We start from the raw sequence: 11,991 nt of genomic DNA on the forward strand, positions 1-11,991 counted from the left end.
AGGGCACAAGGCACCAGAAATGGAATCCTGCATGCATGCAAAGCCTGTCTCCAGCCCACTTTTGGCTACTAGTAACAGCTTGAAAATGAAAGAGAAGCTAGCACCCACACTTCAATCTGAGAGTTTAATTTTGTTTGGGCTCCTCCTGGCTCAGTGCTCAAGGGACATATAACAGTAGGACTCAAATGACGGCTTCCAGTGTGCAAAACACATAATCTAGCCATCATTCTGGCCCTGCGAACACGATTTTATAATTATTTCAATATTCCTTTCCCAATAACCAGTCAGGATACAACGTAGTAATCAACAGGTTTTTATTTCCCTAGAACTGAAATTGTCTACGGTTTTCAGAGCTACACTCCCAAAGCTACAGTCAGCCATTTTTTCATGAGAGCCCAAGGGGAGGGAGCAGGGTGAAAGAGACAAGAGACTGGGACTGCCAGAAAGGGGTCGAGGTTCTGCTTTATTTCCCCTCAGTCCTCTCAGTGCATAACAATTGCATCTGATGGCAAGGCCGAGGGAACCAGGTGGGGTGTGCGAATGGGAAATGTCACTGGAAAAAAACACGAAAAGTCCCCACTATAAAAAGAAAAGCCATCAAGCTCCAGGGAGATTGGGAGCCTCTGAGTGTGCCCCAGGAACAGGGCAACAATGGGAAAGAAAGGAGCATTGTTGGGGAGGGCACAGAGGAATGGGAGGGGGTCTTTAATTTTTTTTTTTTGCAATTTTATTTTATTAAAAACATTTCCTAAAAAATGTGTTTTTTCCTTTATATCTGGGTGATATGGGACTATTGGCTGGCCTTGAGCTCTGAGGGCAAGGGGAAAATGGAGGATCAGGGGTCTCCCCAAGCAGGGTGCCCCCCCCCAGCCTGAGATTTAGAGGGCAGGTGCTTTCTCCACACTCCCCACCCAAGGTGGGTGCAGTCAAGCAGCCTGACTGGGTCCAAAGCTCGAGTAAATTGGAAGCCACCATAAATCTGATATTCAATGACAACTCCCAGAAAGCCTGGGATACACAAAAGGAAGAATAGGTATTGCCGGATCAGGGGCAGGGTGCACCTCCTACGGGCTGTCTCATTTCCCCCGAATCTGGCAGCTGGGCCAAATAGTACAGGGGAGGGGACAGGAGCTCAAGACATTACCCTTCTGCACCACATCCTGGGTTTAAGGAATACCCCTCTCAAGCCTGTTCCACTTGGTCATGATTTCCACCACCGACCAAAGAGGTTCCGAATAGCTGAAGCAAGAGGCATGGGCTGCCTCTCCTGAAGGTGGAACCACTGGTCCCTGGGAAACCCTGGCAAATGGCTCTGGAGAGAGGGGACAAAGGGCCTCCTGTCTACCCCATGGAGCAGAAGACATGGCCCGCACCCAGAGCACAGAAGTATGGGGACACAGAGGTGAGACCCAGGTGGCCTGCCCCTCCTGGCCAATCTCTGGAGACTGGGCTCAGAGCAAGGAGAGTGAGTGGAAGAGGGGAGTGAGTTGGGGGTAGGGGGGAGGGATTCCCAGTTTGCAGGCCATGGCCAGTTTCCCCAGTAGCACCCAGACAGCAGCAGGAACGGGGCAGGGGCTCCTCTTGAAACATTGGTGTCTACAGGCTGCAGGGGAGGGTGGAGGGGAGAAGGGTTAATGGCCAGCCCTGGTCTGGCGGAACCCCCCGTGCAGGCCCTCCTCCTCTCCTGGGCAGCTGAGCCTCCGCTCACCTCTCATGATCTCTCATGCCCGGGGCCTCGGCCTCTTCCTTGGCCACTGCCACCTCCTCCTCCTCCTCCTCTTCCTCCTCCTCCTCGTCCTCCTCCTCATCCTCCTGTGAGGGGCCCCGGCCTGAGCCAGGCTCGGTGGCAGCTGTGCTGTTCTTGCCTGGCTCCGTGGGGTTGGGCCTCTCTACCTCCACTGCGCCCACCTCCTTCTCCTCACCTTCTGGCTCTGCTGCCTCCTTGGGACGTTTGGGGGAGTCCTAGGCAGTAGCAAACAGCAGGTGAGCTGAGGCCTGGATACCAGAGCACACCCCCTTCTGGCCCAGGCCTCTGCGGGCTCAGCCACCCAGGGCTTGGGGGGGCTTCCCTCTGGGGAGGACGGGTGTCAGTTACCTCCAGCAGGTCCCCTGCTCTCCGCTTGAGCGCCCCCTTCTCATTCTTCTCCTTGGTGGGCTCATCAATGACCAGCTTGCCTTCTTCATCACTGCTGCCCTCAGCATTGCCCTTCTTGTCGCCGTCTCCCTCCAGGGCTTCAGGCTCAGGTTCTGGCTCAGCCACCAGGCGTTTTTTCTGGGAGGACTGCAGCGATGGGGGAGGCATGGCTGAGTGGCACCCGAGGGGTCGCCCCACGGCCCACCCCTTGCAGCCACTGGCTCCTTCCTTTGCCCACCTGCCCCCGCCCCCACCCAGTGCCCAATCTCAGGAGTGAGAGGGAGGGAGACCCACCTCTGTTGGATTAGCCCCCGGGGATACCCACTGGACGGGCAGGCAGGGCTCTGTGCAGGACGGGGGAGGGCTGGAGCAGGAGGCAAAACCTCGGGTCAGCTTCTCCCAGGGGGAGCCAGGACCTGTCCCCGCCACCCACTGCCCCCCAACCCGTCCTGCCCAGCGCACAAGCACTTCCCCCGGGAGCACTGTGGGAAGGAGTCCAGGCCCACCCTTGCCTCCCAAAGACCAGCCTAAGCTGCTCCCCATTTAACCGCTGCCATCCTGCTCTCCCCAGTACCCTTGCCACCTCACTGTCCACCCCCTGATGCTGCATACTGCAGTAAGCTGCATGCCCCCCGCTCTAACACAAGCCCTAGTCTGACACAGCCTGTCCCAGAAGATTGACAATGAAGGGGACTCGTGGAGTCCGGGCAGACCCTGCTTCCAGGGGCTCTCTGGGGGCTGCCGGCAGCTCACCTGATAGCCAGAAGCCTTGACTGTCGGGTTGTTCTCGATCTCCCATAGGCCTTCGCTGAACCCTTTCCTCTTGTTGGGCTTGCCGAATTTCTCCTTGGACTCCTCGTACGGGAAGAGGTCTTTGGGGCCCAAGAATGCCCTGGCCAAGAGATGGGAGGCCCTTGCTCTCGAACCCCTTGAGACAGTACCACCCCCCATGCCCACCCCAGCCCTTTCCAGGCCCCTTACTCACGTTTCGTGGGTCCCAAAGAAAAAAACTTGGTATTTGTTAGCGGTCGACTTCACGGCGGCCTCCGGCATCTCGTCGATCTGAGTGTGAAATGAGGGACATGATTTCCCAGTCTAAGGCTTGTAGAAAAATCAGGCTAGAAGCCCTTGGGGGAGGAAGGCAGGCTGGTCTGAGGTCCCTGGGAGCAGGATACTCTCTTTAGACCAAGTCAGACATGTTCACTGCACAGCCGTAAGGTCTACCTTCTTGCCTCACATAACAGTGACCCCCATCGTGCCCAGGTGGTAGCCATGAAGCTAGGAAGGGGCTCTTTCTCGGGTCCTCCCTTCCCTTCCTTATGGATGCTGCTGCGGCACCCATAGGCCTCCAAGTGGACACTTGTACCTGCCAGACATTCCTTCCCTGGCCACAGCATGTGCACAGATTTTTAAAGAGCAGTGTTTAGGGACAGAATAACAGTACAGCAGGTTAAGGCAGTTGCCTGGCAGGCAACTGACCCAGTTTTGACCCCCAGCGCGATACAGAGCCCCCCAATTCCCACCAGAAACAACCCCTGAACATAGAGATGAGAATAAGCCCTAAGCACAGCCAGTGTGGCCCAAAAACAAACTAAATAAATAAGTAAACTGCATTGTTCACTAGAGGCAGGGTACCTACTACCCCTTTTTGGACTGTGGTAAAATCAGAAACTGCCTGAGTTAGCCTGTCAGCCTGGACGTGCATACGAGGCACAGAGGAGTTGAACTCATAACCAAAGGCTAGCAAGATGAGTGTTCCAAGTGCTTGTGATAGTCTTCCCAGTCCATCCTCTCATGTTAGCCCAAATAGTCACTTCTACCTCATCACCCTTTCCTTTTAAGTTTATTTATTTACCGTATTTTCGGCGTATGAGACGACTTTTGTTTTTTGTTTTTTTTGTTTTGTTTTGTTTTTTTTTTGGTTTTGGGCCACACCCGTTTGACACTCAGGGGTTACTCCTGGCTATGAGCGCAGAAATCGCCCCTGGCTTGGGGAGACCATATGGGACGCCGGGGGATCGAACCGCGGTCCGTCCTACGCTAGCGCTTGTAAGGCAGACACCTTACCTCTAGCGCCACCTTCCCGGCCCGAGACGACTTTTGAAACAAAAAAAGTCAACCGAAAATTGGGGGTCGTCTTATACGCCGAGTATATCCCGAAAAATGATTCAATATGCCACTAAACAAAAATTGTCTGAATATTGCCACAAAACGAATTTTCCAACTCGATCCTGCACCAATCACTGAAAGTCTGCTCAGACCGCCTCTCTAACTCAGCCAAGCCAAGCAGGCTTTTGATGCATGCAAATTAGATAATGTTCTGGACCCGAATCTACACTGTAAAAAGCCTGCTCAGATTGGCCAGAGTCAGAGAGGACGTCTATTACAGTATAACCTTTGAACCTTTGCTTGTTGTGATTGGCTCACTGTGGTACATACAGTTGCAGCACAGGAATGTTCTGTCTGAGACAGCAAATATAGGCCTAAACCTATGTTTTAACTGCAAAATTAGGGGGTCGTCTTATACGTCCAGTCGTTTTATACGCCTGCAAAGACGGTATTTTGGATTTTTGGGTCACTCAGGGGTTACTCCTGGCTTTGCGCTCAGAAGTTGCTCCTGGAAGGCATATTAGACCATATGGGATGCCGAGATTCGAACCATCATCCGTCTTTTTTATTTTATATGTTCTTTTTTTTTTTTTGGTTTTTGGGTCACACCCGGCATTGCTCAGGGATTACTCCTGGCTGTCTGCTCAGAAATAGCTCCTGGCAGGCACGGGGGACCATATGGGACACAGGGATTCGAACCAACCACCTTTGGTCCTGGATCGGCCGTTTGCAAGGCAAACGCCGCTGTGCTATCTCTCCGGGCCCATATGTTCTTTTTTTTGTTTGTTTTATGGGCCACACCCGTTTGATGCTCAGGGGTTACTCCTGGCTAAGTGCTCAGAAATTGCCCCTGGCTTGGGGGGACCATATGGGACGCCGGGAGAATGAACTGTGGTCCTTCCTTTGCTAGCGTTTGCAAGGCAGACACCTTACCTCTAGTGTCACCTTGCCGGCCCCCCACCATCTGTCTTGGAGCGGCTGCGTGCAAAGCAAACACTCTACCACTGTACTATCTCTCCAGTCCCATACTCATCACCTTAAGTGTCCCCCAGAATAGAGCCAGGAGTACCCACCAAGCACTGCTGTGTTTGGCCCTAAAACAAAAACAAGCATGTACTCTGAGCTGCCTACCTATGAGCTACTCTCCATACCATTGGGCAGGAGAGATAGTACAGTGGGGAAGATGCTGGCCTTACAGCTGAACCAACTTCGATCCCCTGAAAAACAAAGGTTCCCAGAACCCAGAGTCAGCATGGTCCACAAACAAAAATCCTCACTCCAAACAAGTGAGGATCAGAGAGATAGACTAGTAGGAAAGGCCCTTGCCCCACACACGGCTGATCCAGGTTTGGTTTCTAGCATCTTGTTTCCTGAGCACAGTCAGAGGTAATCCCTAAGCGTTGCTGGGTGTAACCCCAAAACAAAACAATAACAAAAACATATAGTGACCTAAGCACTTCATTCCTTTGCTTGAAAGTTTTCAGTTTTAAAAATTAAAGAAGGGGGCTGGAGAGATAGCACAGCAGTAAGGTGTTTGCCTTGCATACAGAAAGAAGGGTGCTGGAGAGATAGCACAGCAGTAGGGTGTTTGCCTTGCATGCAGCTGATTTGAACATATGGTGGTTCGAATCCCAGCATCCCATATGGTCCCCTGTGACTGCCAGGAGCGACTGACTTATGAGCGCAGAGCCAGGAGTAACCCGAGAGCCGCTGGGTAAACCCAAAAACCAAAATAACAAACAAAAAATTTGAAAAACATTGTTTTGATGCGATAAGCTAGGCCCACACTCAAAGGAATCTATGTGAGGCTGGGTCCCCTGCAAGGCAGGTGCCTTACTACTATCTTTCATGCCTCTAGACCACATGATTTCATAGGCCTTATATAGGCTGTGATCTGAACATTTCCAAGCCCTCTTTTCCTATTTCTTCTGCATGGGTCACATGCACCCCAACACTGCCACCTGTATCCATATCACTCAGTACAACTCACTGAGCCCTCTCTGCCTTATTTTCCTGATCTGTAAAGTGGAGAGAACAAGAGAATTCAAATGAGGATCAAATGACTCCTCTTCTCTCCAACAGGTCCTTCTGCTCTGGGCTCTGCTCCGCCCTCCTTCCTACCCCACAGTCAACCATTAATTAGTAACTCCTTCCCCCATCATCTTCCAACCCACCTGCCACTTCCTCCAGAAAGCACCCACATTTCTTCCCACCCATGAAGCTCTGCCTCCCACCACTCTGTGGTCCAGTGCTTTCGTGATTCCAACTGTACGTCACTCGTGTCAACACTAGTCAAACATGTCCCATGGCTGATCTAGGGGCACTGCCAACCTGCCCGTGGTGAGAACAGGTCTTTGTGCTGTATCTGCAGCACAGGGTTTAGTTAGCATCCTGGAGGGACAGTCAGACACTGGGACATCAAACAGATTTGATGGCTTTGGAGGCAGGAGAGGGGACAAGGCCAAAGGGCTGCTTATCCCAGACCCACGGTCACTGCTCTCCACCCAAAGCTGCTGGAAAACACGATGATAGTCACTTAATGAAGCCAAACGTCATCTCATTCGACAGATGTGAAAACAGAGGCCACCCTAAATGACAAGGCAAATCAGGGTGGCCGGGTCATGGCACCCCTCCATTGACTGGCTCCTCTAGGGCATGTTTTTGAGGACGTGCTATTTGCTGGGTGGGGAAGTCCCAGGGTGTGTGAGGTCAGGGAAAAAGAGAAACAGAGTGGCCTGGGCAGGTCTTGGAAGCTGCAGGCGGGTTGCACTGGGGGAAGGGTGGAGGTGATGTTACGGGAACTACAACTCCCAGCAACACTTGCAGCAGCCCCAGCGGCTGGGTTTCCCGCCGGACAGAGGCCAGGTGGCCATGTTAACTGGGGCCCCAGAAGCAGACAGAGGAGAGAGGGAGAGAGAGAGAGAGACAGGCCAGGGCAGTGATTAACTTGCAGAGAGGAGGACAGACTGCCTGGCTGGGAGTAGGGTGCACTGAAAGGAGCTGAGACACACCCAGGAGAGGGTGGGGTGAGGGGCCCCAAGCTGAGGGATATCCTGCCCCACCAGACAGTCCTCAAGCTCTTGGCCCCCCCCCTGTGCCCAATGGCCCCTGGGGACAGAGGTCCAGCCCCTCCCCCCAGCAGGATCCAGCACCAACCGAGCCCTCCCTGAAAAGGGGCGAAGTTGGGGTGTGAGAGCAGGGGGTGGGAAAGGCACGCGGTTCTCCCCCCCAAACAGGATCCCTATCGTCATGGCAACCCAACCCCGCCCCCAGGGCCACTCAGCAACCAGGAATGTGGACACCCCTCCCCCCAGGCATTGGCTTGCTCGCCTCTCTCTCTCCCTCTCTTTCCCTCTCTCTCTCTCTCTCTCTCCCTCCCCTCCCTCTCTCTCTTTGGGGAGGGGACAGTAACACACACCCTGCCCCCCACACCAGCAGTTGGCACCTGGGGCCCAGCAAGGCCTGAAACCAAAATGAAGGCTGAAAGGGCTCTGGCCAGGGTGGGTGGAGGAGCCAGAGACACTAGGACACCTGGGTCCGGTTACCAGCCTGAGGGGGAGGCAAAAAACAAAATGAGTCTCCAGGGCTTAGGGATCCCAGGAGACAGGCAGGGACAATAATAGCCAAGCCCTTGCATAGGTCTCTTCTCCCAGGATTTAGGAGTTAGGAACAGGGGGGTGGGGTAGGGATAAAAGAGGCCCCAGCGGGGGCAACTTGGGACTGGGCACCCAAGAATCAGCACCTGAGCGCTGAAGAGCTGTGGAAAATGTAGAATGAATGGAGAGGGGGGTTGCAGCACAGACACCCCTGCCCCAGGTCCCCAGGCCCCAGGTCGGGGATGGGATAGGTCAGGGCCCCGGCCCAGGCCCTTCTCCCCAGCTTGAAAGGCAGTTCTGAAAGAGGGAACTAAGGGATGTGACACAGGGACCCAGGAGGCTGCCAGCTGCCCAGCCTCCAGGGTGGGAGAGAAACAAAGGCTGATGGGAATTAAAAATAGACAGAAGGAGCCACACCAGATATGCCTGCTCTGACTCCAGGCAAGCACAGGGTGGATGGGGGGGGGGGGGGGGCGGGCCAGCACAGGGGTGCCTCCTGGCCAGCCTCACCTTGAGTGTGGGGCCTGGTGGGGGAAGGGCATGTGAGGGGTGCCCACTGGGTTTACAGCCCCTCCGCCCTCCCCCAAAAAGGTGGAAGTCAGGCTTCTTGGTTTCAAGGGAAAATGTCTTTCCTTGGGATTTGGAACTCAAGGGCAGTTCTTCCTCCAGGGAGGGGGCATGAGGTCTTAGGGGAGGTCTGTACCCCAATGCAGTTATTTGTTTCCCAGGTGGTGCCTTTCTATCCAGGCCTGTGCCTCAGTCAGAACAAGAGTCAAGGCTGAAGGGCCGGGTGGGGACCCCATTTACCCCTCGCCCAGTCCACAGAGGAGGGCTCTGCTTAGTTTCAGCATTCCCAGGAATGCTGAAGTCTCTCAAACATGTCCACACCCACCCGCATCCCTGGCCGCCCTCCCCTTTCCCCCAGCCTCAAATCAAATCCAGGCGGTGAGAGGGGTGCAAGCTGCCCCAGGCCCCAGGGCTCACCCTCAAGGGCCAGCTAGAACGCCAAGCAAGCTATGTAGGGCTCTAACCCAGATAGGGATCTAATCAGCACACAGAGGGTCCAAACCCATCCCAAACGAACCAGGAACCACCGGAATATCTGGGACAGGAGACAGTTGGGGCTTGGAAAGTGTGGCAAGGAGAGAAGGGGAGGGGCTGAGGGAGGAAAGATGGGTGAGGCCCCAGGAGCTCAGGTTTTCTGGGATTGTGAAACAGGAAGTCGAGAAAGGAGGAAGGAACCTGGAAAGGGGGGAAAGATTCCCTGATTCTTGGAGATGAATCATTTTGAAATGCTTGGAGATGCCCCCAAGAAGTCAGGCGGGAAGAAGAGGGACAGAAGGTTAAGATGGAGTCACCCCATTCTTGCATACATCTGGTTTACCACGTGGCCAGAGGGCCAGGCAGCCTCACCCCAAGTCACACCAGCTCCAGGAGGCCAGGCCTACATCCCAGTGGCTGTTAGAACAGGCAGCTGCCCTCCCCCACCGCACCCCACCGGGCCACTCTCAAGCCACAAGGCATCCAAGGAACAGGAGACATATCTGTCTGTTCTTTTGGCTTTGAAGAGGGCAGTATCTGGGAGACAGCAGCGGGCACTGGGGGTGACCCCTCCCGCCAACGATTACAATCACAAGAGGCCAGGGGCATGCCCATTGTTTTTTTTTTTTTTCTTTCCCCAACCCTAACTTTATCTAAGAGGTCCAGGCTTCCAAGAGCAAAAGCCAAGGCCTTGGCTTTACCCCTCATCCCAGAAGCCCTGGCAAGAGAAAAAAACAAACAATGACTGGCCCCCAGCTTCAAGGAAAGGTTCCCAGAATTTCAAAGTTCTTCCCCCTCGCAGGGGCCACCATGGGCCTATCTATGCCCCTCCCCCTCACTCAAGCCCTTTCCTCTCTTCCCGATCCAGGCTCAGCTTCCTCCACCCCACATTCCAGCAATGCCCCCTCCTCAGGGTCTGGCTCTGGACTTTGTCCCCTCTCCAGGAGGTATGACAGGCAGACCTGGGTTCAGTTCTTTTCCTACCAACCAGGGCCCTGGCAACTGGTTCAAGAAGCCAGTTGGAGCAAAGGTGCGGGCTAAAGTACATGGTGCTCTCACACCACACGTGTTCCCCGGCTACCTACCAAATACCTCACACCACAAATGTACATTCCCCCTCTTGGTGGCTGCCACCTCATACCGACCCCCAAGGCAAGCTCCTTTCTCTGTACCGCACCCCCACGCCTGAGTCACTGAGGCTTCTAGAAGTTGGAGGGAATCGCTGGGAGTTCAAGGCATATGGGACGGGGCACCTTTCTCAGGAGTGGGTAAAGTGAAGAAGAGGTCCCAAAGTTGGTCTGTCACTCCGCACGGTGCCCAGAGGAGCAGGGGGCAATGCCCTCAGCATCTGGGTCAGATGAAGAGCCCCAGAGGCCCAAAACACAGCCCCTCCCGCAGCCATGGAATTCCCTCCACAGCAGCGTCACCACGGAGGCCTGGGCCTCGGTTACCCGAAGAACCCAGAGCCACTCTCCACCAACTCCATTCTGCCCCCCAGAAATAGGCCGATCACACTTCCTTCCTCTTGGGCCTCCGCAGGCCCGGGAGAAAACGTGCAGAACAAACACATCACACTGGCTGGCCTTGGGGCTCCACCCTCCCACCTTGCCAGGTGCAGGAAAGGGGTTAGACTGCACAGGGACTGGCTGAGCGGGGACCACATGGCGTGGGGCCCTACTGGCAGGAGAGACAAGCTGGTGTGGGGGTGGGCAGGGAAAGGTCCAACTCAGGGGTCCCCAAGTCTACATTAAGGTGCAACTACTGGGGTCTACTGAACCCCACAATCTTCAGCCCCAATTCTAACTAGGCAACAAACATATGGATGATTCCTTAAGAAGCATGGGGTGGGGAGGCTGGAGATCGAAGAGCCTGGGCAGATAGATAGATAGATAGATAGATAGATGAGTTCTCGAGAGCCAGGTAGCCCCCAAACATTCCTTCCTTCACCCTCCCAACTTCAGGCGCCCCAAAGTTTTGTTAAGAGGCTCCGGCTCGTTTCCATCTCTTCTCCCCTTCTGGGACAGAAAGTAGATCCCCTTCCTATGCATTTCACCCAGGTGGAAGAACTGAAAGTGGCAGCAAAGAGAGAGAGAGAGCAGGGGAGGAATTTGGGGGGGTCTGTAGGTAGAAAAGTGGGGATGTTAGTGGACGGCCCAGACCCATGGGGCTTGGGGACTGGTTTGGACCTGAACACGCGGGACCAGCTCCCTGGGACTTCCCAAGCCGCGCACACACCCCGGGACCCCCCTACTATTATATAAGCGTTGGGGGGCCCTGGCCCACGCCTCCTCCCGCGTGTTATGCAACCCAGGGGGGGAGAGAACCGGGCCTCCCTCCTGGCTCGCAGCTTACCCGGGCCGGCCAGTGCGGGTAGCCCTTCATCTTGGCGAACACCAGATCCCCGCATTGGTACTCCTTCTGCCGGTTGGACCGCGACATGGCTGGACTCCGGGTACCCCGGGCACCCCGGGCCCCGCGCCGGGCCGGCAAGCGCGTGCCCAAGTTTGCGCGTGGGGCGGCGGCGGTGCTCCCGCTCCGCTCCGGCCCGCGCGTGGCCCCAGGCCCGAGCTCCGACGCGGCGGCCACGGCGTCTCGGACCCGGACGGGGCAATCCAGGAGGAATCCGGGCGGTGCGCGTGGGGCTGTGGATTGCGCGCGGAGGATGTGCGCCCCTTGGGGTTGTTTGGGTTTGCAAAAATTCAAGCGCTCCCTCCAGGGCGCGAGGCCTCTTCTGCCACCCCCACGCCTGCTCCCCACTCCTCCTCCTCCTCCTCCTCTTCCTCCTCCTCCTCCTCTTCTTCCCTGCTCCTCCTCCTCCTCCTCCTCCCCACGCGCGCTCCTCTCCTCTCCTCTCCTTCCCTCCCTCCTGCGGTGGTTCGATGCGCGCAGCTGCTGGACACCCCGCGCCTGCCACTGCCCCGCGCCCAACCAGGAGCCGCCCGGAGAAGTGGGGACACCCAGGCTTGGGGAGCCGAGCGCCGAGCGTGCCGAGCGGGCTTTGTGTGCCCTGAGCTCGGGGCTGGCCCGCCCGGCTGGACTGGACGGAAAGGCCTGGTGCTCCTCCCTCGGCCCCCCTGGGACCGCTCACCACCCATGCCCAGGCCCAGTTCA

General features: G+C 55.8%; 1 protein-coding gene across 1 annotated transcript; it reads right to left on the reverse strand.

The window, feature by feature from the left end:
- Positions 1 to 297: 297 nt before the first annotated feature.
- HDGF (heparin binding growth factor) lies at positions 298 to 11,652 on the reverse strand. Its single transcript, XM_049782336.1, has 6 exons — positions 11,233 to 11,652; positions 3,120 to 3,196; positions 2,888 to 3,026; positions 2,096 to 2,281; positions 1,709 to 1,962; positions 298 to 1,603 (listed from the first exon to the last, which is right to left on the reverse strand). Exons 1-6 carry the CDS (start codon positions 11,317 to 11,319, stop codon positions 1,597 to 1,599), a joined length of 750 nt encoding a protein of 249 aa, XP_049638293.1. The 5' UTR covers positions 11,320 to 11,652; the 3' UTR covers positions 298 to 1,596.
- Between the last annotated feature and the right edge of the window lie 339 nt (positions 11,653 to 11,991).

Source organism: Suncus etruscus, chromosome 10 (assembly GCF_024139225.1).
Source record: "Suncus etruscus isolate mSunEtr1 chromosome 10, mSunEtr1.pri.cur, whole genome shotgun sequence".
Taxonomy (NCBI): domain Eukaryota; kingdom Metazoa; phylum Chordata; class Mammalia; order Eulipotyphla; family Soricidae; genus Suncus; species Suncus etruscus.

What these genes read in the sequence shown, in the direction of transcription:
- HDGF (XM_049782336.1), bottom strand. Translation starts at nt 11,319, where the DNA reads ATGTCGCGGTCCAACCGGCAGAAGGAGTACCAATGCGGGGATCTGGTG. An exon ending in TTCTTTGGGACCCACGAAAC is followed by an intron (nt 3,027 to 3,119) that starts GTGAGTAAGGGG and finishes TCTCTTGGCCAG; the next exon opens with GGCATTCTTGGGCCCCAAAG. An exon ending in GAGCAGGGGACCTGCTGGAG is followed by an intron (nt 1,963 to 2,095) that starts GTAACTGACACC and finishes GCTACTGCCTAG; the next exon opens with GACTCCCCCAAACGTCCCAA.